This window comes from Lagenorhynchus albirostris, chromosome 12 (assembly GCF_949774975.1).
Source record: "Lagenorhynchus albirostris chromosome 12, mLagAlb1.1, whole genome shotgun sequence".
In the NCBI taxonomy this organism is placed as follows: Eukaryota; Metazoa; Chordata; class Mammalia; order Artiodactyla; family Delphinidae; genus Lagenorhynchus; species Lagenorhynchus albirostris.
The window spans coordinates 70,850,434-70,877,512 of record NC_083106.1 but is presented as its reverse complement, the minus strand read 5'-3'; the positions used below and the strand labels follow the sequence as shown (position 1 = coordinate 70,877,512).

Below are 27,079 nucleotides of genomic sequence, written 5' to 3'. Positions count from 1 at the left end.
CTGGTCCACCTGCGCAGCTCTGTATCCAGGACTACTTAGAGGTTTAGGACCTCCTCTGACCTCTTCCCAGAAGGCCCCTTAGCTCTGAAAGTGAGATGACCTAGGAAAGCAAGAGATACTCTGGGCACTGGATCACTTGGCAGTTTACATCACAATGGATCACAAAGGACCACATCACAAAGGATAGAACTATTCAATGTACCACAGCTTTACGGGTTAAACATGTAACTCACAGCTATTAAAACTGGCTGTGAATTGGTACAGCCACTATGGAGAACAGTATGGAGGTTCCTTAAAAAACTACAAATAGAACTATACCATATGACCCAGCAATCCCACTACTGGGCATATACCCTGAGAAAACCATAATTCAAAAAGAGTCATGTACCACAATGTTCATTGCAGCTCTATCTACAATAGCCAGGACATGGAAGCAACCTAAGTGTCCATCATCGGATGAATGGATAAAGAAGATGTGGCACATATATACAATGGAATATTACTCAGCCATAAAAAGAAACGAAATTGAACTATTTGTAATGAGGTGGATAGACCTAGAGTCTGTCATACAGAGTGAAGTCAGTCAGAAACAGAAAGACAAATACCGTATGCTAACACATATATATGGAATTCAAGAAAAAAAAATGTCATGAAGAACCTAGGGTTAAGACAGGAATAAAGACACAGACCTACTAGAGAATGGACTTGAGCATATGGGGAGGCGGAAGGGTAAGCTGTGACAAAGCGAGAGAGAGGCATGGACATATAGACACTACCACACGTAAGGTAGATAGCTAGTGGGAAGCAGCCGCATAGCACGGGGAGATCAGCTCGGTGCTTTGTGACCGCCTGGAGGGGTGGGATAGGGAGGATGGGAGGGAGGGAGACGCAAGAGGGAAGAGATATGGGAACATATGTATATGTATAACTGATTCACTTTGTTATAAAGCAGAAACTAACACACCATTGTAAAGCAATTATACTCTAATAAAGATGTAAAAAAAATGATATAAAAAAAACAAAAAAAACTGGCTGTGAAATCATGTTTCTTTTCCATAAGCAACTTAAACTGTCGTTATTTATAATTAATTACTGAGTTACTGAAATATTTATAGCCTAATAAAGTAAACTCTCTATCATATACCTGTATAGTACATATAAAAAAAGACTGTTTAAGAAAACCAGATAGATTTAAAATGTGAAAATTTATAAAACAGGATACAATATGAAAGTGTTCATCCTATTAACTATTCATTTGATAGCTATTCTAATTATAATCTGCAGTGTATAATGAGGACATTCTTGGGTTAAAGGAGTATTAGCTTTGGGAAGGTTTCTTTTTACATTTATTCCTTTTAAGCTTTTTTCTTACTGCTCTTTCATAAGCCAAATATCAATTAAAACCAACACCCTCACCCTATAAGACTACAAAATTTGCTGAACTTTTGGCCCTTCTGGATAAACTATATATTTCCATTACAATAATCATGGTCTAATCATGGTCATGTTTACGACCATTTCTATATTACTAGGTAGACATTCTCATATGAAATTGCACATGAGGTAATAAAGAAAGCTTGGTCCTCGCAATTAAATAACAAATACTGTACTTCAAGTCCTTTTTAGAATTCCAAAGGAAATATGTATACAAATAAACAATAAGTGTAGAAAAACTATCTTAGTATTTTGTTTTGGTTCATCTTAGTATTTCCTTCCATGCATTTCTCTAAGAATTTTCTGGGAAAAAATAAGCAAAAAACCACATCTTACTGATTCTCTATGACAATTAGTCTTGTTAATAATCTTCATCATTGCCAAAATCAAAACATGTACCTTTTATGTAGCATATATAATGTTTGAGTTAAAATACTAGGATCCTTAAATACATTAGGTTCCAGGTACATACATTTAATTGCCTATTAGACTTCCCCCTCGATTTGGAAGTCCCAAAAACATTTAAAATTCAACATGTCCCTTCAGATGGCTAACAGGCACAAGAAAAGATGCTCAACGTCACTGATTATTAGAGAAATGCAAATTGAAACTACAATGAGGTATCACCTCACACTGTTCAGAACAGCCATCATTAAAATGTAAAACAATAAATGCTGGAGACAGTATGAAGAAAAGGGAACCCTCCTGCACTGTTGGTGGGAATGTAAATTGGTGCAGCCACTATGGAAAACAGTATGGAGGTTCCTTAAAAAACTAAAAATAGAGTTGCCATACGATCCTGTAATCTCACTCCTTGGCTTATATCTGGACAAAACTATAATTTTAAAAGATACCTGCAGGCCAACGTTCACAGCACTGTTTACAATAGTCAGGACATGGAAGCAACCTAAATGTCCATTGACAGATGAATGGATAAAGAAAATGTGGGATATACACACACACACACACACACACACACACACACACACACAATGGAATATCGCTCGGCCATAACAAAGAATGAAATAATGCCACCTGCAGCAACATGGATGGACCTAGAGATTATTGTACTAAGTAAAATAAGTCAGAAAGAGAAAGACAAATATAATATGATATCACTTATATGTGGAATCTAATATGATACAAACGAACTTATTTACAAAACAGAAACAGACTCACAGACATAGCAAACAAAGTTATGGTTACCAAAGGGGAAGAGGGGGAGGGATAAATTAGGAATTTGGGATTAACAAACACAAACTACTATATGTAAAATAAACAAGGTCCTACTGTACAAGACAGGGAACTATATTCAATATCCTGTAATAAACCATAATGGAAAAGAATATGAAAAAGAATATATATGTATATATATATTTCTGTATATAAACTAACACATTGTACATCAATGTGTTGTTTTATTCTTTATACTTCAATAAAGAATAAAATAAAATGCCTGAGGAAAAAAAAAACACTCAACATGTCCCCAAAAGAACTTTCTATATCTCTCATAAACATATTCAATTATTTTGAAACTCAGTGAATGACACCATCATTCCTTTAGTCATCCAGAAATCCAGGAGTTATAATGGTACCAGTTGTAATAACCACTACTTGGGAAAAACTACTTTGTGCCAAAATTATGTTAACTATATTATCTATATTAAATCTAATTCTCCTCAACCAAAAAACTTTCAAAATACATATTATTCTGAGAAATTTTACAATAAAGAATCCTGTTTAATTTTAGTTAACTCTGGTTCTCCGATTAAATTGAGCACTGAATGGTTTTTCTCACCTAAGTGTTGGCAAACCAATTAATGGTACTAGTCAGAAAAGACTTTGCAAATGCTTTTTTAAAAAAACTATCACCAACAAACTGTTGTATTAGCTCATCCTTTTTGCCAAAATTGTATCAGTGATGTACTGTATAGAGATGAGTAGTTGAAAGGAGTGTAATTATGTGTTTAAAGTTGTATGGTCTATATTTAATCAGAACTTTACTTCCTCACAACCTGATTCCTTGGAATGAAGCTAATTTCTTTCGGATCTATTATTTATGAGAATTTACCTGTTAAAACAGTAAGCTTAAAACAGTAGGAGATACAAAGATCATACCAATACTTTACGTTTTTCTTCGTGAGTAGATGAATAAAGGAATATTAAGTTACTATTTCTGTAAGGTAGCAAACAACATACATTCATTCAGCACCAACCAGACACTAAGCTTAAAACAGCATGGGAAATACAGGAATAAATTCTAAAATATGATCCTTTCTCTCTAGATGCTTACAGTCTAGTTGTAACTAAATGAAGAGTAAAATGACAACAAAAGAAACCAAGAGGGGAAAGAAAAACTGAGCTTGTAGATTCAACAGACTGTTGGTTGCCAGAAGTAGGGGGAGGGGGACGGGGAGAAGTGAATGAAGGTCAAAATTTACAAACTTCTAGTTATAAAATAAATAATTCCTGGGGATGTAATATACAGCATGGCAATTATAGTTAATAATACTGCTTTACATACTTGAAAGTTGCTCAGAGAGTATATCTTAATAGTTCTCATCACGAGAAAAAAGTTCTTTTGTAACTATGTATGGTGATGGATGTTCACTAGACTTGTGGTGATAATTTCACAATATGTACAAATATCGAATCGTTACGTTATATACCTGGGACTAATATGTCGATTATACCTCAATTTAAAAACTGAAATAAATTAAATTAAAAAAGAAAAGAGACCAAGAGTACCTGATAGAACATTCAAAATACCAAAAACAGGAACATGATTAACTGCCAAAGGCATGGTGAAGTGGTAATGTAGCTGATAAGAACTTACAGGAGAAGGAGATGATTCTTGGAAAATGCAGTGTAAAATATAGCAGGCAGAAATATTTCCAAAGAAATTACATAAATCTGCTTTAGCTGTCCTTTACATAAACCTGCATTATCAATTTGCACAAAACTTTTCTTTAAGAACAGTTTCACAGAATACAAGTAATTTAAGTAACACAGTAGGATCAGCATTCTGCAAAAATATAAAAAAGAACTTGTCTTCAGCTTCCAACAATCACATCTCTATCATCTACAAATTAGTCACAATTAGATGTGTTGACATAAGCATAATGCACTACCAAATACCGAAAATTCTGCAAGAATTGAATGTTATGGGAACAAGATAATCTAAGCAAACTCAACATTCTTAAAAATCATTATCCCCGACATGTTGAAAAACCCCACACAATGTATCTATGCCAAAGAGAAAAGAAATTCCACACAACACCAACAAATGAATATTCCAGCATCATACCTCAAGAAAAAAATGTTACAAGTAGAGTTATTCATATAAGAATTTATTTTTGGATGCCTAGCCAGATTTTAATGCCATATTCAAAATGAAAAATAATATCTAGCCATAGGAAAGTATGTCATTAAGATATATAAAAAAGTATGAGATCAAAAGATATACCTATTTGCAACTGTACTAAGCTCAGTACCTGTACTATTAACCCTTAATTTTCACTAATTATGTTCCTAATTGCTACCACCAAACCCACAAAGTAAATATAGCAAGAGGTATAATCCTCCTGTTTAGTTTCTAAATGTCTTTGAATACCTACTGTTGCAGTAGGAAAGGCTGAAAAGACATTTGTCAATTTTGGCTTAAAAAAAAAATAGTCTAGAGGCTAACTGATGCCTGAAAGAGCCATCATTATTCGAACACAATCACAATTTCCTTTCTAATTAAATATAATATCTAGATATATGTCACATAACACATTTTCAAACAGGCTTCTTTTTTTATAATCATGGGAGAACCCATGAGAATTATTCTACTAAAGAATTAAGGGGTGGGGGGGTTCCCTGGTGGCGCAGTGGTTGAGAGTCCGCCTGCTGATGCAGGGGACATGGGTTCGTGCCCCGATCCGGGAAGATCCCACATGCCGCGGAGTGGCTGGGCCCGTGAGCCATGGCCGCCAGGCCTGCGCGTCCGGAGCCTGTGCTCGGCAACGGGAGAGGCCACAACAGTGAGAGGCCCGCGTACCGCAAAAAAAAAAAAAAAAAGAATTAAGGGGGGGGGGGCAAGATCAAGATGATGGAGTAGGATGATTCTAAAGTCACCTCCTTCACAGGCACACCAAAATAAATGACAACCACTTACAGAGTAACTGTCTATGAGAACAACCTGAAGACTAGCAGAAAAGATTATCCCCAACTATAAAGATATATAAAGAAGGAGCCACAATGAGATGGGTAGAAGAGGTGGAGACACGGTCTACTCAGGACCCACACGCCCGGGCTGGCGGCCGACAAACAGGAGGGATATCACAACCACAGACGTCCTCCCTGATGACATAACATTGCATGTCAAATATTATCTCAATAAAAAAGAACTTCAAAATCACCAGAAGTTTAACAAAATATACACATTAAAAATCAACATGACAAAAAAAATCAACATGACAGAAAACTGCCATAAAGAGATCACTTAGAAACACTTGTGGAAATTTTACTTTCTCTCTGTTAGTAAAGTATTCCTTAAATTTCAAATATGGCAGAAAATTTGATAGACTAATACCATGAATATGTCACCTAGAATCAACATTTGTGAGCATTTTGCTATGAATGCCCTGCTACATCTCGCCCCATCTCTCCCCTTTCCTCTCCCTCTCCCCTCCTTCCTTCTTATCTATCTACCTATCTATCTCCATCTATCTACACACCTATCAGATTATTTCTGACAAAGCTCCCCATAATCAAATACACTAATACTTCTAAAGAAAAAAAAAATGACACTAAGTCACATAAATGCTATAAATATCCCCATATAAATTCAGTTCAAATTTTGCCACCAAATGGGCTCCGATAGATCAGGCTTGGTCCCAAATGAGATTTTTTCTTTTTTTATGTTTTGGTCTTCAAAGTTTGGGATTTAAAAAATGGAGATAAAGGATGTTGGGCTGTAGTATTATCCCCACGTTGCAGAGGAGGAAACTGAAGCACAGAAAGGTTAACTAATTTATTCAACACTAGAACAAGTGGCAAAACCAGTAAGGGAAAATAGGCCATCTACGCCAGAGCCCATACTTTTAACCACTGCTCTAGGAAGCCTCCAATCCAATAGGAAGTCCTCGGGACTTTATCTTTATCCAGAAACTGAACTCTTACCCCTAACTCCACTGCTACCCTCCTAATCTGAGCCACTGTTATCTCTCACTAGGTTTACTGCAATAGCCTGCTACCTGATTCTTCTACCCATTTAACTAATGGTAAAAGCCAATGTTCTTCAAAATAGCCGACAAGAAGCTATAGGTTCTGTACCCTCTTATTTATCCTGCATCTGTGACCTCATCTACTACTCAGCCCTCTCTCACTCCACCCTGTCTCTATGCTACTCTATGGTACACATTCCCCCTTGTATCTCCCCCTCTCACCCTCCAATATCATCTTCCAATGAAACCTGCAATGTCCACTCTATGTAAAACAGCTACTGCCCCTCCCCCCAAGCACATGACACTCCGCATCCCCCTTTTCCTCCTCAACTCTTTCTTTCCCCATAACGCTTATTGCCTCCCAACACGCTAGACAATTACTTTTTGTTTCCCTGTCTCTTCTGCTTTTAGATTTACATATATACCAATGTATCCCAAGCCCGTAGAAAATCTAGTACCTAGTAAGTGCTCAAAAAAATAACTGTTGCTATTGGGATTTCTATGTCAACTTCAACCCAAATACTTTGAGCTAAGCTCTTCTACATGTCTTATAGTTGTTAGCACTTCTCAGGATCTCATAGAAAACTTTGAATTTCAACAAATATGCTTAAATTACATTTTAAAACAGCTAAGATGTATACACTTACACTTTTATTAAGAGTCTTTCTTTATGTAGAAATATATTTTATAGACATGTACAGACATATATATTTTATGATGCCACTCAGAGAAACAGTAAGGTAAAGAACAGTTTATACAATTTGATCCCTTCTATAAGGAAAACAGTATGTATTTGTACGTATTGGAATTTTTGCTATGATGACATTGCGTATTTTTAAAATATTTCTTCCTTCTGTATATATGTATTTTCTCATTCTTTCAATAATGAATATGTATTATTTGTAAGATTAAAAAATACTGATATACTCAAAAAAGAATTATCTGTCATAATACAATTACCAGCTAAATTCTAACTCTTGTTTTTCTATGAAAAAAATTTGCTCACTGTTAACATAGCCATTATATAAATGCAACATAGATACATGCTATTAGTGTAATTTAACAGACCATCTACATATAATTCTTCCCTTTATACAAGGGATAATGTGGCTAATTCTTTTCTTTATACAAAAGGTAATGTGGCACAAGTGTGCAAAATACTATCACTACATCAATATACCTTCAAGAAATCTACATATTCAATCTAACTTTCAGATCTTACCTCAAAAATAGTCACTTCAATGACAGTATTTTCAATAGGCTTTTTTTGTGGTATAAACTTATAAACATTTCTTTTTTATCTTTAAATTCAGAACTATAAGCAGCACAAATACAGTCAACTCGAGCCTTTATTGTTGCTGCTGTTAAAAGCACTGATACTTATTTCAACTGTTTCTTGCTGCAAAAGTATTTAGTGATATAATAAATAAAGCTATGGTTTTAGAAAAACTATATTATATATTTTATACATCTTTAAAGGTGATTACAATTTCATTTAAAAGAAATCAACAAAAGAGCCAGTTTAATGCCAGCTCTGAATTTAGGAAACAATATACTCCTTATTTTCAGGAAAATTGGGAATCTCTGTTTTAACTTGTAAAATACAAACATAATAGTGGTAATTACCATCTCAGAGCCAAGCTTAATTATGATCAACTACTTTTTCCCAAAAAAAAAAAGCTCATTTATTGTCTGTAAAAGGAAACACAAATTGGTTTATAAAAAAATACTTTCCCATGATCTTAAATCAGAAATAAAACACTATATTTTTAAATGTTCTTTTAAATGAAGTTTGTTTTAGATTTTTCCAAACTTCAATTCCATTCCATAATTCTTTTTAATTATTGCAAACACTTTACGAAAAAATAAAGAAAGACACAAATTGTACTTAAGAGTTTACATACCTCGGCTTCCGAAATGCTAAACTATATTGTTGGCAAGCCAGACCCACAGTGGGTGTATAAACGATAGGCATGAATTTCTCAATGTCAGACGTTAGCACTCTATAAAAGAGCTTTTCATTTCTATCTTGAAGATCCATTAAGAGAAGATACCTGTGGAAATTGGACATAATTAGATCTACGTTCCAACAAAGTTGTACAATAGCTGTTAGAAATCTAACTAAACATTTCTCAACAAAGTATACAGTAGGTCACACAGAAAACATCTGATCAAAAGACTTTGGAAGTATTCCTAATCATCTCAAAAAATGAAGTACCATAAACCTGAGCTAGTGTCATTCAAAATGTTAATATCAGTGCTGAGGGACTTCCCTGGTGGCGCAAGGGTTAAGAATCCGCCTGCCAATTCAGGGGACACAGGTTCGAGCCCTGGTCCGGAAAGATCCCACATGCCGCGGAGCAACTAAGCCCATGCGCCACAACTACTGAGCCTGCGCTCTAGAGCCCGCAAGCCACAACTACTGAGCCCGTGTGCCACAACTACTGAAGCCCGCGTGCCTAGAGCCCATGGTCCGCAACAGGAGAAGCCACCGCAATGAGAAGCCCGCGTACCGCAACCAAGAGTAGCCCCCACTCACCACAACTAGAGAAATCCGGCATGCAGCAAGGAAGACCCAAAGCAGCCAAAAAAAAAAAATCAGTGCTGAAATAGCAGTTTTATTTAATATTTGAAAAGACTTTGTCCCTATTTTCAAATCAAAGACAAATGAAAACACCACTGTAGACATAGTTTAAACGTTAAGTAAATAGAAAGACTTTACCTTGCAGTACTGAATGGCCAAGGGAAAGGACAAGCAGAAAATGAGTAAGGAATGTAGGACTGACCCTAAAAATTACTAAGGTAAGCAAGTTCAAGGGACTTTTTACTTATATCAAATGGTCTTTTTCTTTCTAGAGGCAGTTTTCTTTCTAGAGGATGTCTAAATATCAACCTTATCATATTACTGGCAACCTTCAATGGTTTATAGAATAAAACTCAAACTGCCTGGTGCAACTTAAAAGAATCTTCCAAAATTGTCCTTAATAGCCTTACCAGCTTTTTTTTTGGGGGGGGGGTGGTTCTCATTCCCTGGAATAGTTGAAAATGCACAGAATTTGGAGTCAGAGACACAAGGATTCTAATGCCTGGCAAATAGATGAGTTATTTCAACCCCAAAAATGAACAACTGGGAAGAAGATGATGACTCTTAGACATGCTAAACACTGATCTCACCATGCGGAACTCATCAATGCCAAATCAATGATCAATCCTCAGACCTTATCTTAGTTTACTTGTCAGGACATCTGACACAAGTGGCGTTCCCTAGAGCTCCATACACTCTCTTTACCTGAATTCCAGGTCAGCAGATTCTCTGGTTTTCCTATTTCACTGATCATGCCTTTTCTGTTTCTTTGCTATTTTCTCCTCTTCTCTGGAAGGTCTCTAACACTCATCTCTAATATATTATATTACATTAAAAGATTATGTTGGCCTTGCTTCAAGATATATCCCAACCTGAACACCTCCATTGCTACCACCCTGGATCTAAATCACCATCATCTCTTGCCTGTAAGAGTCTCCTAAATACTCTCCCGGCTTACATCCTATTCTCAACGCTGCAGCAAGTCTTCTGGAAATATAGCTCTGACCACGTTGACCTTCTGCTCAAAACCCTGAACAGCTCCCCCTTTCACTCGGAGTAACAGCAGAAGTCCGTCAGTGGCCTCCACAATCTGTCTTTATATAATCTGTCCTCCGTGACCTCATTAATCTGCTCTCCCGACCTACCATTCTTCCCCTCACCCATCCTGCTCCAGACGCAGGTCTCCCTGCTGGTCCCTGAATCTACCAGCTAAAGAGCACTGTTCCTCAGACTTCCTCATGGCTAACCTCCTCACTGCCTCTCATTACTTGCTCATAACCTATCCTCTCTATGAAGTCCATCCTGACAATACAAATTGACCCTACCCATTCGCTCCCCAGCATTCTCATCCCTCGTACCCTGCTCTACCTTTTCTTTTTTTTATTAGCACTTGTCACTTTCTAGCATATTAAATAATTTACTTATTATTTTATTATTTACTTCTTTTTTTTAATATTTTTTTAAAAATAATTTAGGTAAGTTCTGTGAGGGCAGAGATCATTGTCTACAATCCCAATATCTCAAAGAGCACCTAACACTGAGTTGATGCTCAATAAATATTTGAGGGACAGGGACTTCCCTGGTGGCACAGTGGTTAAGAACCCGCCTGCCAATGCAGAGGACATGGGTTCAATCCCTGGTCCAGGAAGATCCCACATGCCATAGGGCAACTAAACCCATGCGCCACAACTACTGAGCCTGTGATCTAGAGCCCGCAAGCCACAACGACTGAAGCCCACGCACCTAGAGCCCGTGCTCCGCAACAAGAGAAGCCACCGCAATGAGAAGCCCGAGCACCACAACGAAGAGTAGCCCCTGCTCACCACAACTAGAGAAAGCCCGCGCGCAGCAGCAAAGACCCAACACACCCAAAAATAAATAAATTAATTAATTAATTAATTAAACAAAAATCTTTGAGGGACAGTCTGTGATAAAAACATGAAAATCACTAGCTCCGAGGAGGCAGCTGATAAAATGGCCCAGGAAAAGAATATAGAGTAAAAATGGAAGCGGCTGAAGGAAGGACTTAAGAAATACGTGAAAGGGATGGTGAAGGAATTTAAGAAGCAAATATACATGTTGAATAAACTGAGTCAGCCTCTGTCCTCAGCTGCCCCGTCATCACTTATAGGCTCATAAAAGAAGTGGCTACGGCAGGGATGGAGGGTACCCATGGGCTCAGCAACAGGGATTTCCACGCACCAAGGCGGACCTGGCCACAGACACTGCTGAGAGTCCCATCCGTCAGCAGCAGGGACTGACACTGAGCCCCTGATATGCCGCCATCCCATGGCGTGATCAGCAAGCTACCTGGTGGCAGGTTGATTACACTGGACAGCTTCCATCACAGAAGGAACGGCACTGGTTCTCACTGGAAGAGACGCTTACTCTGTATGAAGACTTACCTTCTCTGCACACAATGCTTCTGCCAAAGCTACCCTCCATGGACTTACAAAATGCCTCATCCACTGAATTCCACCCAGCATGACTTCTGATCAAGGAACTCACTCCACAGCAAATGAAGTGAGGCAATGGGCCCTTGCTCATTGGAATCCACTGGTCTTACCATGTCCCCACCATCCTGAAGCAGCTGGCTTGACAGAATGGTGGAATGGCCTTCTGAAGACTCAGTTACAGCACCAGCTAGGTGACAACACCTTGTAAAGCTGGGGCAAGATACTCCAGGAGGTTATACACGCTCTGAATCCGCATCCAATATATGGTTCTATTTCTCCCATAGCCAGCATTCACCGGTCCCGGAATCACAGGGGTGGAAATGGAAGTGGCACCACTCACCATTATCCCCCAGTGACCCGCCAGCGAAATTCCTGCTTCCTGTCCCTGTGACATGATGCTCCACTGGCCTAGAAGTGTTCACTCTAAAGGGAGGAATGTTTCCACCAGGAGACAATGATTCCACTGAACTGGAAGTTAAGACTGCCACTGGCCACTTTGGGCACCGCGTGCCTCCGAACTAACAGGCAAAGAAGGGAGTTACCGTGCTGGCTGGGGTGACCAACCCTGACTTCAAGGGGAAATCGGACTCCCACTCCATAATGGAGGTAAGGAAGAGGGTGTCTGGAACACAAGAGATCCATTAGGGGGTCTCCATGATTAAAGTCAATGGGAAACTACAACAACCCAATTCAGACAGGACTACTAACGGCCCAGACCCTCCAGAATTAAAGATCTGCCTCACTGTACCAGGTAAGGAGTCAAGACTGGCCGAGGTACTGGCTGAAGGCAAAGGAAGCGTGAAATGGGTAGGGGCAGAAGGTAGTCATAAATACCAGCTCCGATCACGTGACCAGTTACAGAAATGAGGACTGTAATTACCACATGCATTCTTCCTTATTTTGTTATGAATATGTTTGTGTGTATGTGTATAAAAATATATATATTTTTTAATATATATATACAAATATATGTAGACAAATATTTTTCCCTCTCTTATCCCTTTATCATGTAACCTAAGATGTACTGAGTTTATATCATAGTATTTAAATACAGTTGACCCCGAACAATGTGGAGATTGGGGTGCCAACCCCGACATAGTCAAAAATCCACACATAACCTTATAGTTGGCCCTCCATTATCTGTAGTTCCTCATTTGATTCAATCAACTACAGATTATGTAGTACTGTAGGATGTATTTATTGAAAAAATCCAAATATAAGTGGACCTGCACAGTTCAAACCCATGTTGTTCAAGGGTCAACTGTACTTTTTTAATATATTTATTTATTTATATTTATTTTGGGCTGCATTAGGTCTTTATTTCATTGCTGCATGCAGGCTCTCTCCAGCTGCGGCGAGCAGGGGCTACTCTTCATTGTGGTGCACGGGCTTCTCGTTGCGGTGGCTTCTCTTGTTGCGGAGCACGGGCTCTAGGTGCTCGGGCTTCAGTAGTTGTGGCACGTGGGCTCAGTAGTTGTGGCTCGCAGGCTCTAGAGCTCAGGCTCAGTAGTTGTGGTGCACGGGCTTAGCTGCTCTGAGGCATGTGGGATCTTCCCAGACCAGGGTTTGAACCCGTGTCCCCTGCACTGGCAGCTGGATTCTTAACCACTGTGCCACCAGGGAAGTCCCCAAGGGTCAACTGTATAGTTAACTTTTCATCATAGTATTAAAGTCAAGAGATATCAATGAGAAAGGTAAATATCACCAAGGGCTTTACATCCTCTTGTGGGGAAAGAGTGTATTTTCGGTTGTACCTGGGATAGTTCTATCATGTTAGGCAGAGGTAGGACATTCTATTGTCTTTATGCAGAGATTCAGTTTGGTTTAAGGAAACGTGCGTGGGTGCCAAGTTGAAAAGGAGTGGTTAGTTTTATGTGTCAACTTGGCTAGGACACAGCACCCAGATACTTGGTCTACTATTCTGGATGTTTCTCTGAAGGCGGTTTTTGTATGAGGTTCACATTTAAATTGGCGTACTTTGAATAAAGCAGATTACCCTCTATAATGTGTGTGAGCCTCATCCAATCAATTGAAATCCTTAATAGAACGAAGACTGGCCTTCCCTCCAATGCCAGAGCAAAAGAAGAATTGCGCCACCAGACTGCCTTTGGACTTGAACTGCAGCTCTTCCCTGGGGCTCCAACTGGAGATTTAGGACTGACCAAGTCTCCATAATCACTTGAGCCAATTCTTTGAAATCAAAATCAATCAATAAACCCCTCCCTCTCTCTCCCTCCCTCTCATTATGTGTATGTGTGTGTGCGCGCGCGCGCACACACACACACACACACACACACACACACACACACACACACACACACACATCCTATCTGTTCTATTTCTCTGGAGAACCCTGACTCATACGAAGACTCACTAGGTACTGGTTGAGCTCTCTCTTCTAACCTTTGCAACAACATTTTCAAATAACTATTATTCTCTTCAACCCACAAATGGAAAAACTGAGGTGTAGATGGGTCTAACACCTTAATAAGAAAAGGCAGCATCAAAAGCAGAGGGCAAGGCACATGCAATGGTCATGGCAGTGGGTGTAGTGGTTTGCTCTAGTGAGATACAGCCAGAATTTCAACTTAGGGCTAGCTAATTCCCAAGGGTACCTTTATCTTTGTTACCTTTATCTTTGTACAAACATGGAAACTGGGTCCTAAACAAAGTAAGTGACCTAAATTCACAAAAGTGTCGGAACCACGCTTGGAAGATGAAAAAGTGCACTCTCACCTACAACGTACTTAGTGTCTGACTCAAAGCCACTTTCATCTAGTTTGGAATGGCATTTCCTGGTAATTCACCTTCATAGCAACAACTTTATCACAAGAGAAAAGTTGTCTTTCTGAGGATATAGTTTAGAAAATTTTAGTTTGTTCAGATGTTCCTACAGAGGGTAAATTTTTTACAAAACATCATTGTATTTACAGGCAAATCCTCCTAGAAGTTGGCTACTCTTTCCAAAGCACTAAATATTTAAACTTTCTCATCTGATAAAAAATAAACTAGACAGTTGCCTATGAGACATATAAAAATCACCTTCAGGAACATGTTACCTGTCAAAATCAGAGTTCAGATGCTCGAAATTCTTAATTACTCTAAGGACCTGGATATCCTGGCTGATGAAGCAAGGTGGCAACAATCCATGAATGTTCAACTGCTGTCTCTCTTCCAGGGTAAAAGCCAAGTCCTATGGAGAAAAGGAAAACACAATAATTCAACGGGGGAAAAGGACAAAACGCGTATCTACACACCAAATAAATCCAACAAGTATATGGAACTGAAAATCAGAAGATCTGGCATCCCTCCAAGCGTGGCCATGTGACTGAGTAAACCACGTAATCTCTCCACACCTCACTTTCCTCACCTTTAAATATTAGGATAATATTTTCAGATCTGTGTCACTTAGATAACGTTAGGATAAAATCAGGCAATGGATAGGAGGAAATTATCTGAAGCCACGCAAATGAAAGAAGATATAATTATCAGTATTAGTACCATTAAATTTAAAAATGAATAGTAGTTATTACAAAAGGTTTTTAAATGATGAACATGAGTAGGTCACCTACGACCTGCTGTGTTTCTTTTTTATTTATTTATTTATTCATTGGTTGCATCAGATCTTAGTTGCGGCACATGGGATCTTTCGTTGTGGCATGCGGGCTCTTTGTTGCAGTGCACGGGCTCCTCTCTAGATGTGGCGTGCGGGCTGCAGAGCGCGTGGGCTCAGTAATTGCGGCGCACAGGCTTAGTTGCCCTGCAACATGTGTGATCTTAGTTCCCCAACCAAGGATCAAACCAGTGTCCCCTGCATTGCAAGACCAATTCTTAACCCCTGGACCACCAGGGAAGTCCCCTGCTGTGTTTCTATGTATAATATAGGTCAGGAGACACCTTATCTATGATTCTGTGGTACCTTTTCCAACATTCCTCTCCCAAGCTATCTCCCACTAATTATACACTCCTAGTTACACAAAACTTCTCACCATTGCCTGGACATGCCGCACCCCTTTCTTCTTGCACTATACCACAGTCAAGAATGTCTTCCTTCCCTGCTTCTCTCCTTTCAAGCCATACCTCAAACGCTCCCTCCTCTCTAAAGCCTTTCCAGACTCACCCAGTAAGCCCATTCGAGCCTTATTATTATACCTACATCATCTGTTTACACGAACACTGACTGTACAAAACAACAGCATTACAAACTATGAGGCTCAGAAACAAGCAAACAAAATAGAACTGATGAGTGCATACAAAAACCCAGAATGGACCTAGGAGACTGGCCAGGATATAATACGAGGGGAAGTAACAGCAGATAAACCCGGTAGTCATTAATCTGGAAGATTAGGATCTCCCTGGAGATACTGAAGCCCAAGATTAGACTAACTGCTTTGGGTCTGGCCCCAACGTGATGATGGGCGGGTTTGCTCCACGTACTATGGGCACGTCTGGTGCCCTTTTCCAAGATGTTTTGCTCCACCAGCAGCCATTCCTTCACTACAAAAGCCCCATTACATGCCCAGCCGGGGGTCCTCTGGAGTTCTAATACACGTGGACAGCAGCAGGATGGTCCCCCTCCAAGAGGATAATCCAGGGTGTCCAGCCGTGCCTAGTGCCATCACCCCCTCCCAGATGCCTGGAGTACAGCGGACCAGCGCAGCCTCTCTATCCTCTTGCCTGGCGTCCCCGTCCGCACCAGGAGACACTACGGTGTTGCTAGAACCCTTCCATGCCATTTTCTGTTTCATTTGTGGTTTGTGTCCCCACCAGAATGCAAACTCCACGAGGTCAGGGAATTTTGTCTGTTTTTTTTCACTGCTTTATCCCTAGTGCTCAGAACAGTAACTGACATTAGACCTCAGTAACATGCAAGATAAACAAAATAGAAAGTTTTAAATATTTTAGAGACTGACATTAAAATTTTAAAAACATTAAAACTGCTGCTCAGGAAACTAGCCTATCAAGCCTGGTAAAATTACATTTAAAATTTAAAGTAACCAGAAAGGGATGTTTTTGTGAAAAAGGAATCTATAAAATGGAAGGCATACTTCACCTGCTAAAAGCACAACTTGTTGTAAAGATATAAAATAAAACTTTTTATAAGGACATAAAGTAAAATACTTTAAAATATAAAGATATAATATAAAATGTCTGCTTCCTAGAAATGAAGCAGAATTATATACAGTAATGTATTTGAAAAAGAAGACAATAGACTTCTCTCTAGCTTGAAATGAAAACTTGGAAATTAAAAATGGGAAAAAAGCTAGGCTGAAGTTAAAGTCTCAAAAACATATGAATATATGTGAAGAAGCAGCAAACTTTTGAATGTTTTGCCCTTGAAAATCTGCCTGTAAAAATAATAATCAAAATATCGATATTCTGAGAATAAGGCTCATTATCGGAAGTACTAACATATGCTCGTTCTTTCACTTTATAATGGCATTAACTCATTTATTGGTGTCACTAGCCAGTCTTTTTACATGAATTTTCCAATGTTTGGTCTGAAACAATTCCTTAATCTAACAGGTTTACCATACCTTATGCCATGTAAATGATAACGCCACCTGGATATCTCTTGCTATATTCTTTGATGTTTAGTAACTACAAACTCCCATAGGCTGTTAGCCAAATTTTCCAACACACACTAAAGTACAAGTTCAACTCTTAAACAAAAACAAACTAACCACTAGGGCTTAGAAATCTGAAGAACTGGGCCAAGTTAAAGAGTTAAAGTCCTATGACTGGATTCATATCCTATTACTACTCTTTGTGAATTTTTAAAAAATCAATGAATATGTAAACTTAAAACCCCTGAAAAATTTTAAATATATACGGCAGTTTTAAGAATGACACATCAATGTGATTCCTACCAACCAGCAGCTTCCCAAAAAGTATTCAGAGAAACAATAAGTTGAATTTTGAACAATGTAATAATCCCGGCTCTCTACTGCATTTTTTCATACTAACAAAGACATATTAATATATTTTGCAGAAATTTATAAACAGGTCAGTTACATCTAAAACTTGACAGTGACAGCCTAACTTAATACATTCTCCTTATTAAAAAGTTAAGGTAACATATACCTGTTTCAAAGAATTTTTACCTTAGGGTTCTCCTGCAGGGCCTATCCAACAAAGGACATTGTATCCAAAGTACACATGCAGGTTCTAACTTTCAAATGACTTCTACTAAGTCTTTTATGTAGTTGAAAAGCTTAGCTATACATATATTAGGTTTCCAGATCACCTATAATTCTAATTACCTAAAAGTGTTCTCATACACTCTAGGTTCAACCTGTTTTTCTCTTTTTCTTTCTTTTACTTTCCTTCCTCCTTAAAAAACCTTTTGGACCAGATCCCTAGACGGCAGAATGGTATGTTGTTTCACTGCTGAGGGCAACAAACAGGACAACTATTCTTCTAGGCTCTACTAATTAATCTATGTATATCTTCTTGAGAAAACTGAGACTCTCAAGCAAAAATGAAAACAAAATTCCTGGCATAACAGGAGACTTATATTAGAAACCATGTTTGCACAGAGCAAACATAACTGAGAAAGAAACTTTGTCCTGAGTAATTTATTAGAAACTATTGCCATAAAAACAGAACGAATAGGATCTATATTCCACACTAACAGTCTTTAATGTTCCAACGAACCTCAGTAGTTTTTCTTTTTTCCCTGTATAATGACTAAAAATAATCAAGCTGCATGGCAAAAAGGAAAACATTACCTAAATCACAAAAATCTTTAAGATAATCTCTACATGTATGGTAATGCATTATGATAACAGAATTCATTAATTTTAATGTTTGTAGCCATAATCATATTAGGGCAGAGATGTTTGTATGTTTTATTCAACCAGTGAATCCCTAGTGCCCAGAATAATACCCATCACTTTGTAGGTGATCAACAAAAAATGTGTTGGATTAACACATTAATCATTAATAAATCATTCATCAATTACTGATTTGCTATAACTATACAGTTGCTATAATATGTTTCGGAGAAGACAAAGCAGAAAAGTGAAGAAAGAAGGTTTAAAGAAGTAGAAAAGACAGTGGAAAGTCATAATCGCAAAAAACCTGAAACAACTAAGCTACATTGGTACACAAGAATATTACTCAATAGTAAAAAAGAAAAACTACCGAAACAAGAAACATAGATGAACTGCAAATGCATTATGCTAATGAAAGAAGCCAGACTCAAAAGGTTACATACTGCATGGTTTCATTTATTTGACATTCTGGAAGCAGCAAAATTATAAGGATTGAAAAGATCAGTTCTCGGGTCGGGGAGTGGAGAGAAGAGTTGACTGCAGAGGGGCAGAACGAGGAAATATCTTCGAGGTGGTGGAACTTTTCTTGATTGTGGCGCTGGTTACACAACATTGTACACTTGTCAAAACAAAGAGAAGCAGGGCTTCCCTGGTGGCGCAGTGGTTGAGAGTCCGCCTGCCGATGCAGGGGACACGGGTTCATGCCCCGGTCCGGGAAGATCCTGCATGCTGCGGAGCAGCTGGGCCCGTGAGCCATGGCCACTGAGCCTGCGCATCCGGAGCCTGTGCTCCGCAACGGGAGAGGCCACAACAGTGAGAGGCCGAGTACCGCAAAAAAAAAAAAAAAAAAGACGTATACACCAGAAAGAGTGAATTTCACTGTGCTAAATTTTATTAGGTTCTATAAAAAAATCAATTCAGCAGCTAATTTGCTCCTCATCTGAAAAGAATATAATTAAAATGACTTAAAAGTTTGCTTAGCAAATTATGGATGTATTTCACATTCCAAATTTTAAAATACCTTTTTTAAAAGCTAATTTGTCTTCAATTTCTTTACCAAATTTTTTCATAATTTATGATTTTGACTGAACTACATACAGATTTGATAAATGTGACATTACAGATAATATGGCGTATCTGTCCTAAAAGTTCTTATGAAAAAATGTTTTAGAATTTTGTTGACAGTAATTTTGGGGAGAAATTATTTATATGTAAAGAGTACGAAAGGAGAGATCTTTACATTTTTATTATTTATTGCTCTGAAATAAAGAGATCAAACTGAGCTTTAGTTTTAAATATAATAATTTCAAATGTATTAACATAGTTTATGTGCATATTTCATATATATAGAATGAGAAGAGATACTGGACATTTGCCCTGGATACATTCTACTGAATGGTTCCTTCCCCCAAGTCTTCCAGATTGCCAAAAATTGTTCTTTGAAATTGATTTTTTTAAAATGCTAATTGACAACATAGATAATAACTTTTAAAATTTTCCTAGTGGTATACAATCTCATTTCTTCCAAAAAAAACCATCAGCCAGATGGAATATACATTTCCAAGGTAAAGTTTACATCAGAAAAATATGATTATTTTGAATGCATTCAGCTGTGCAGTCAAGTTCTCTGGTAATAGTCTCCTTTAAAAGACAGAAAAATCAATTATTTAAAATCAATATATTAACATCTTTAAGAAAAAATATTTGGCTTTATTACATAGCAATTAATTCTTACAGATATCTGATATAAAGTAATTTAAACTGATATAAGTAATGATTATAAAAATATATCTAAAATACACTTGGCCCTAGATACCCTAAAACTTATAAGAAAATATCATAATTGTACAACACCCCAAACTTATTTCATCTAGGTATTACAGGATATAGCAAGTATAACTACATTGTAGTTAAAGTGATGTTTGCTCAATTTTAAAAAAGAAAGAACACCTCTACCTAAGGGAGCAAAAGGATTTTTAAAATATCAGATGAGATGTGTAATTAGGTCAAATATTTCTTACTTAAAAGTCAGAACTTCATAGATTCCTTATAAGGCTGAGCAATTGTTAACCATCAATGTCAACACTACATTTTCCAAACATAAGTCTTAAAATCATTAATAAGGTTTCAAAATCCTTTCAACAGGATGGAGTTCTACTGTTCTCAAAGAAGTTTTAAGGCAAATTTCACAGTAGAGAAAAGTCCTGTTAAGGAAGCAGACTGGTAATTCTTAATAAACTATTGAAACTACCAATGTACACAAACGATAAAACCAAGTCTAAGATCACGGATTGAAATGTATATGAATAATCCAAAGCAAATGGGTAATACCCATCGCCAGAAGAGTCTCTAGTAATCACATGGACATTCACGCTATTCTAACAAATATATTATACATGTGACTCAGACAAAACCCTCTAAATAGGCCTATGATAATATGTAAAGCGAATACTCAAGACAGTGAACCCGAAAGATCAGGACCACAAGATAACTGTCTATTGTGCCTTCATTTGATTTCCTCCCTCTTTGAGGTAGTAAAAGAATCTACAGCCCCTGGGCTTCCCTGGTGGCGCAGTGGTTGAGAGTCCGCCTGCCGATGCGGGGGACACGGGTTTGTGCCCCGGTCTGGGAGGATCCCACATGCCGCGGAGCGGCTGGGCCCGTGAGCCATGGCCGCTGAGTCTGTGCGTCCGGAGCCTGTGCTCCGCAACCGGGGAGGCCACGGCAGTGAGAGGCCCGCGTACCGCAAAAAAAAAAAAAAAAAAAGAATCTACAGCCTCAAAGTAGACAGCAATCCAATACACTGAGTTACCAATTAAATCACACATGAATTTGTTAATGACCCTTGCCGATTCCTGAACGGTGGCCTTCCTCCTTCTCTCTGGATTAGGGAGGTGTCCTCCAATGTTCTCCTACAGCACCACAGACTTCTATCATGGAACTTCCCATATTTCATTATTTCTGTTTAACTACTATTTCACCCAGAGATCTAGGTGCTTCTGACGGACAGGCACTATGCTATTCATATCTGTATGACAGCACCTAATCCAACATCAGGATGGAGCAGTGCCTCGATCAATTTTAAATAAACAAATGGATAAATAAATATATGGATCTGAAACAACTTTTCAGGTTCATGTAGTTCAGTTCTCTGTAGCTCTATTTTGAATAACCAACACACCTAACTCAAATTCAAACTAAAATTTTTTCATATGTGCACTAATACAGAGCGCTCATGATTTGAAATCTCTCAAATAACAATTGCGCTTTCCACACATACATTAGATTATTTAATTAAATTAATCCACTTGTAACAGCTTTTTAAAATGACTTTGAACCGGGTATTCAAGATCAACTTGGTATGACAAAAAGACATTTCTACCTGTCAACCTAAGTGCTAGAGTTTGTGAGGATTTTTTTTTTAAGTACCTTCATCTAAACAAGGGTTTCTCAACCTCAGCACTAGTGTCATCTTGGGCTAGATAATTCTTTGTTGTCGGCAGCTGTCTAGTACATTTTGAATATATTATAGGTTCCATTAATCCATACACTTTAAATTTACACACATAATTCACTAACAAATATGAATTCATGGCAATATAAGCCTACTATCTGGATTTAGACCCAAGTTTGGTTCACAAGGAGATATTATTTAACACTATGATTTTGAGCAGGTACTTAAAAGTGCTTGGGGTTAAATGCAGGCTCTCCTCAACTTTTGCATCTACTAAATAGGAGTAATCAAACATATGGAACACACAGTAGATGTGCATGTTACGTGTGTCTCGTTTGGTTGCTGAGAGGATAAAATGAGACCAGATATTTTTGCATCCTATGTGAATTATAAAGTATTATATTGATAAAAATGCGTGAGTTACTAATAATAACTTTTAAAACAAAACCATGAACATACAAGAGCTAAGTAAATACTGACTTTTATTCTTCACATTCTTGGTATTGTCAGAAAACTCCTGAATTTAAGAATCAGTTTTTAGAGACCCTGTCAGTACTTTTTGTGAAGACCCAATTTAGAACCCTACCAAAGGTTCTGAACCTAAGGTCCAAGGACCTAATAATCACAGACCCTCAAGGAATCAGTGGGTATAATTCAGGAATCTTTAAACGTGGACATCTTTTCTCACTAACTGTATGAAATTTAGTGTTTCCTTCCATTATAAAAGAAGGGAGAAGAGAAATAGTAGTAGTTCCTGTGATTATGTCATAAATAGAAATAACAAATATTTTCATATCATATTACATCTGTGACATATATCTTGAAATATCATTTATGTTTATCATCACTTTGAAATTACAGTAGTTTTAGACCCAAAATATGGTTGTTTTATAACATGAACAGGCATACAGTCTAGTCATATCGATGACCTTCATACTCACCTCTTTACAAAATAAAATTTTATTTTAAATTGCCCGTATTTAAATATATTATCTTGCTATTTAAGTCTTTGATAAAGAGGAATATATCTTATAATATCCCACATTTATTTTTTCAATATTCTGATATCTATATTTCAATATAATCGGTTTCTTTTGTAACACTCTTTATTTCAAACACTATTTATTTAAACCAGGGATTTAAGGAGTCACAGACTTCACCAAATTTCCAAAGGGGACTTTGGCAAAAAATATGTTAAGAACTATTGCAGAAAATTATGCTTCGGTGTCCTAAGGGATGTATACTTCACATGATATTCCCAGAAATACCACAAGATGGCTTTCTTACTTCAGATCCACAGTTGAGATTTTCAGAAACATTTTATCTCCTCTCAGAGTTATTTTATGGAAGACTGTGAAGCTCACTGTATCGATCGGGGTTCTCCAGAGAAACAGAGCCAGTAGGGTGTATGAATATACATCATACATATGGAGAAATTTACGATCAGGCATTGAAATTATGGAAGCCGGCAAGTCTCCAGATCTGAAGTCGGCAGGCTGGAGACTCGGAAGAGCCAATGGTGTAGGTCTAGTCCAAGTTCAATGGCTGGAGAAACCAGGAGTGCCAATAGTATGGTTCTAGTGTGAAGGCCAGTAAGTTCAAGACCCAGGAAGAGCCAAAGATTCAGTTCAGGTCCAAAGGTAGGAAAAAACTGGTGTCCCAGCCTGTAGGCGGTCCAGCAAGAGGGGCTCCCTCCTACTCACAGGAGGGTCAGCCCTTTTGTTCTATCCAGGCCTTCAACTGATTGAATGAGGCCCACCCACACGAGGGAGGGAAGTGTGCTTCGCTCAGTCTACCGATTCAAATGTTAATCTCATCCAGAGACACCCTCCTAGACATACCCCAAATAATATCTGAGCAAACATCTGGGCACCCAGTGGCCCAGTCAAGTGGATACAGAATTAATCATCATCTCACCAAATATTTTTCAACAAGTATTTGTTGAGCGAATGCTCACAATGCTTACAGGCACTAAACCAGTGGAACACCGACATGCTAAATGTGGTTCAAAGCTTCATGAAGTTTGCAGTCCAGAGAGCTTAACAGGACATTATAGGAATAGCTACACAAATAACTCTAAAATAACAATGTGATAAGTACGGGGGAAAGAAAGGGCAAAACTTAAGATCTAAGTTCATCTGGAGGGTTAAAAAGGAAGAGCTCACTGAGCAGTGAGGTTCAACTGAGATCTAAGGACAAGTAGAAGAGGAGGGGTTGACCAGCTGAAACGCTGGAGGTGAATGCCGGAAAGAGAGGCACAAACCCCGATGTAGAAAAGCGTGGCTTCTTGGAGAGAGCAGAGTGAAGGAAACACCAGCTGTGGGAAGAATGATGAAAGAGGCAAGCCCTGTTGACTAGTTAAAGTTTTAAACCTTAAATCTAGTTGTCGCTGTTGTTTTCCTGGTGAGTTATGCCGTCTCATGAAAATGCTACCAGGGAGCCGGCAGCACTCACCACACAGGATGTGGGACTCCTACACTGAGGAATCCCGATACTCAAGGTGGCTCAGTGAAGAAAGATAAAGCCATGCTTCAGAACCAGTTTCAACGTACCAGGCAACTAGCAAAGGACTCAGCCGGGGACCACGACTCCCTGTTTTCCGCGTCTCCGTCTGATTCACACGCTTCCCCCCAACTGCGCCCGTTCTCTGTATACCACCACCTCCTCTCCACCACACTAAGGGATTCATACCCTACATCAGTGACAACTTATGAAAATTAACTTCAAACAATATTTAAAAACACACTTTGTAGAATATTTCTGGTCTATAATGGAAACCCCGGTCACCAGAAGCAGCAGTTCCCAGCAAGGGAAAACAGCTAGCCGGGGCACAGAAATGGGAGGTAAACAAGCCTGTCATATTTTTGTATATTTATTTTTATACAGTGAAATTGTAAGGATATTAAAACATATTAAGCACCATTTATCTCATTTTCCAAGAATAAGATGATCGTATTTCTTATTTACATTGGTAAAATCACTATCCTTATGTTTCCAGCAGCTCTGGCTTGGGCAGAGACGGCCAGTTGCCTACTGTAACATCTGTTCTCCCTTTCCTCCCCAGTAAGAAAATCCTAATATTACGTAGGGCGGTCATGTATCAGGTGAAAGACTACCATTCCAGACTCCCCTGGAGTGAGATGCGGTCATGTGACGAAGTCCTGAGCAATGATATGGAAGCAGAACTGTTGCGTGCATTGTGGGAAAGGCTCCTTAAAGAAAGCTGACTCCACTGGAAAGGAGGCCTTCTTTGTGTTCCTCTCATTCTTCCAGCGGCCAGCTTGGAAAGAGTAGATGATGTCTATAAACCTATAGCTGGTTAGGACCAAGAAGTGCTCTTGAAGATGGCAGAGCAGCAACGTCCCTGATGACTCTGTGGACCCACCAAACAGCCCCAGACTGTCTACCTCTAAGTTCCTTCATGGGTGAAAGAGAAATAAGCTAGGTCTTAAGTGAGTCACTGCTGTTTTGTTGTTTTTTGTTTGTTATATGTAGCAAAGTCTAATTCTATTTCTTTTTGTTTTTTTGTTGTTGTTTCTTTTTTTTTTTTTTTGCAGTACGCAGGCCTCTCACCGTTGTGGCCTCTCACATTGCGGAGCACAGCCTCCGGACACACAGGCTCAGTGGCCATGGCTCACGGGCCCAGCTGCTCCACGGCATGTGGGATCCTCCCGGACCAGGGCACGAACCCATGTCCCCTGCATCGGCAGGCGGACTCTCAACCACTGCGCCACCAGGGAAGCCCGCAAAGTCTAATTCTAAATGATACACTGGTCATCCTTATACTCACTAAAGGGAAGAGATTCTCCAACACACACCCAACAGCATAAACATCCCTCAAGTGGCATGTGACCTGTGGAGAGGTTATGGCCACATCTGAAAGGTAGAACACAGCTATAAGAATGACTTCAAGAATGATCCCTGATTTATCTCTTCAATAAACTTTTTTTTTGCAGAATACTTAACTATATTCCAGGGCCTATGAGCAGCTATGTTGAAAGATGAAGCTATAATACAAACCAGCATAACCACCCTGCAACCCACCTCCACCAAGGAACTTTGAATCTTGTAATTTCTGTAGTATTTTTTTCATCATAACATGAAGAGGAACAGAAGTGAAGTACTATACAGATGTAAAAAAAAAAAATCATCTTTCTAAATCCTTAGAATACAGAAATATTTCCACAGAACTCTACATAGAAATGAACCATTTTCCACAGAATAACCTTTATTACTAATATTTATTTGGCTGTAGAAAATATGTCCCCAGTAAACTGGGCAAAAAAAATGTGAATAAACATTTGAGAGCTGATTCCCCCATTTTTTTTCCCCCTGAAACTTAAAATCAAGTTAGACTTAGTTTCACACATTCCCACCTTTAAAATAACAATCTAAGGGTTCTGGTCCTGTGCAAGATGGTATAAGCATACTTTTCCTTGTCTGTCCCACTAAATCCAACTATAGACCCTGCATACAATGCACTGAGCAGCCATGTGAAAACTCTGAAGGGTAAATGGTAGGAGAAGAACTGGGGAAGAAGACCAGAATCCAAGGTACCACCAAAGCATTAGTGACATTTCTTGGAGTTTGCCCTCCAGTATGACCTGGCTTTTTTTTTTTTCATATCCCTCTGTAATCAACTGACCTTGACTCAAAAAGCAGCACAAAGGCTGCGAATGCAACTGAGTGCAGGCAACAAGAGTGCCAACAGAAGATTTCTCCTTCTGGTCCAAGAATCAGAAAAGGGTACTCTTTCAAAGGTCACAGAGGAGGGAGATTCACTGTTATTTTCCATTCTCTCCAGTCCCAACCCCCAGGCAATCCCATAGTGGGTGGCAGGAGCCACTGCAGATGTCTAAAATTCTGAGGGAGGAAAATCATTCTTTTTAAACAAAGGAGCAATGGTCCCAAGATCATGGGTCAAATGTTTGTTGCATTTTTCTCTGTCTTCCAGTAAAACTTGGCCCCAGATACAAACGCACCTGGAGGAAACACATAGCAGAGCGGGGAAACTAAAGGCCCAGTTTTCTGGCTACTGGGCTGGAAAGGGGGGACCCCAAGAAGACAAAAAGTATCAGAAAGATCACAGAGAAAAGGAAACTCAAGAAAGTAATCTCATAAAGTTGTACATAAACTCCTGAGGTCACCTCTAAGCTATGCATGTA

The 27,079-nt window shown here is 38.7% G+C and overlaps 1 protein-coding gene across 1 annotated transcript in view; it reads right to left on the bottom strand.

Moving 5' to 3' along the window:
• Positions 1–27,079, bottom strand: part of ME1 (malic enzyme 1) — a 193,010-nt gene that overhangs the window by 148,019 nt on the left and 17,912 nt on the right. Inside the window, exons 2-3 of the mRNA XM_060167405.1 lie at positions 14,744–14,877; positions 8,549–8,698 (exon numbers count right to left, since the gene is read on the bottom strand). Of these exons, the coding sequence (XP_060023388.1) occupies positions 8,549–8,698; positions 14,744–14,877 (284 nt within the window). The remainder of the gene's footprint in view (positions 1–8,548; positions 8,699–14,743; positions 14,878–27,079) is intronic.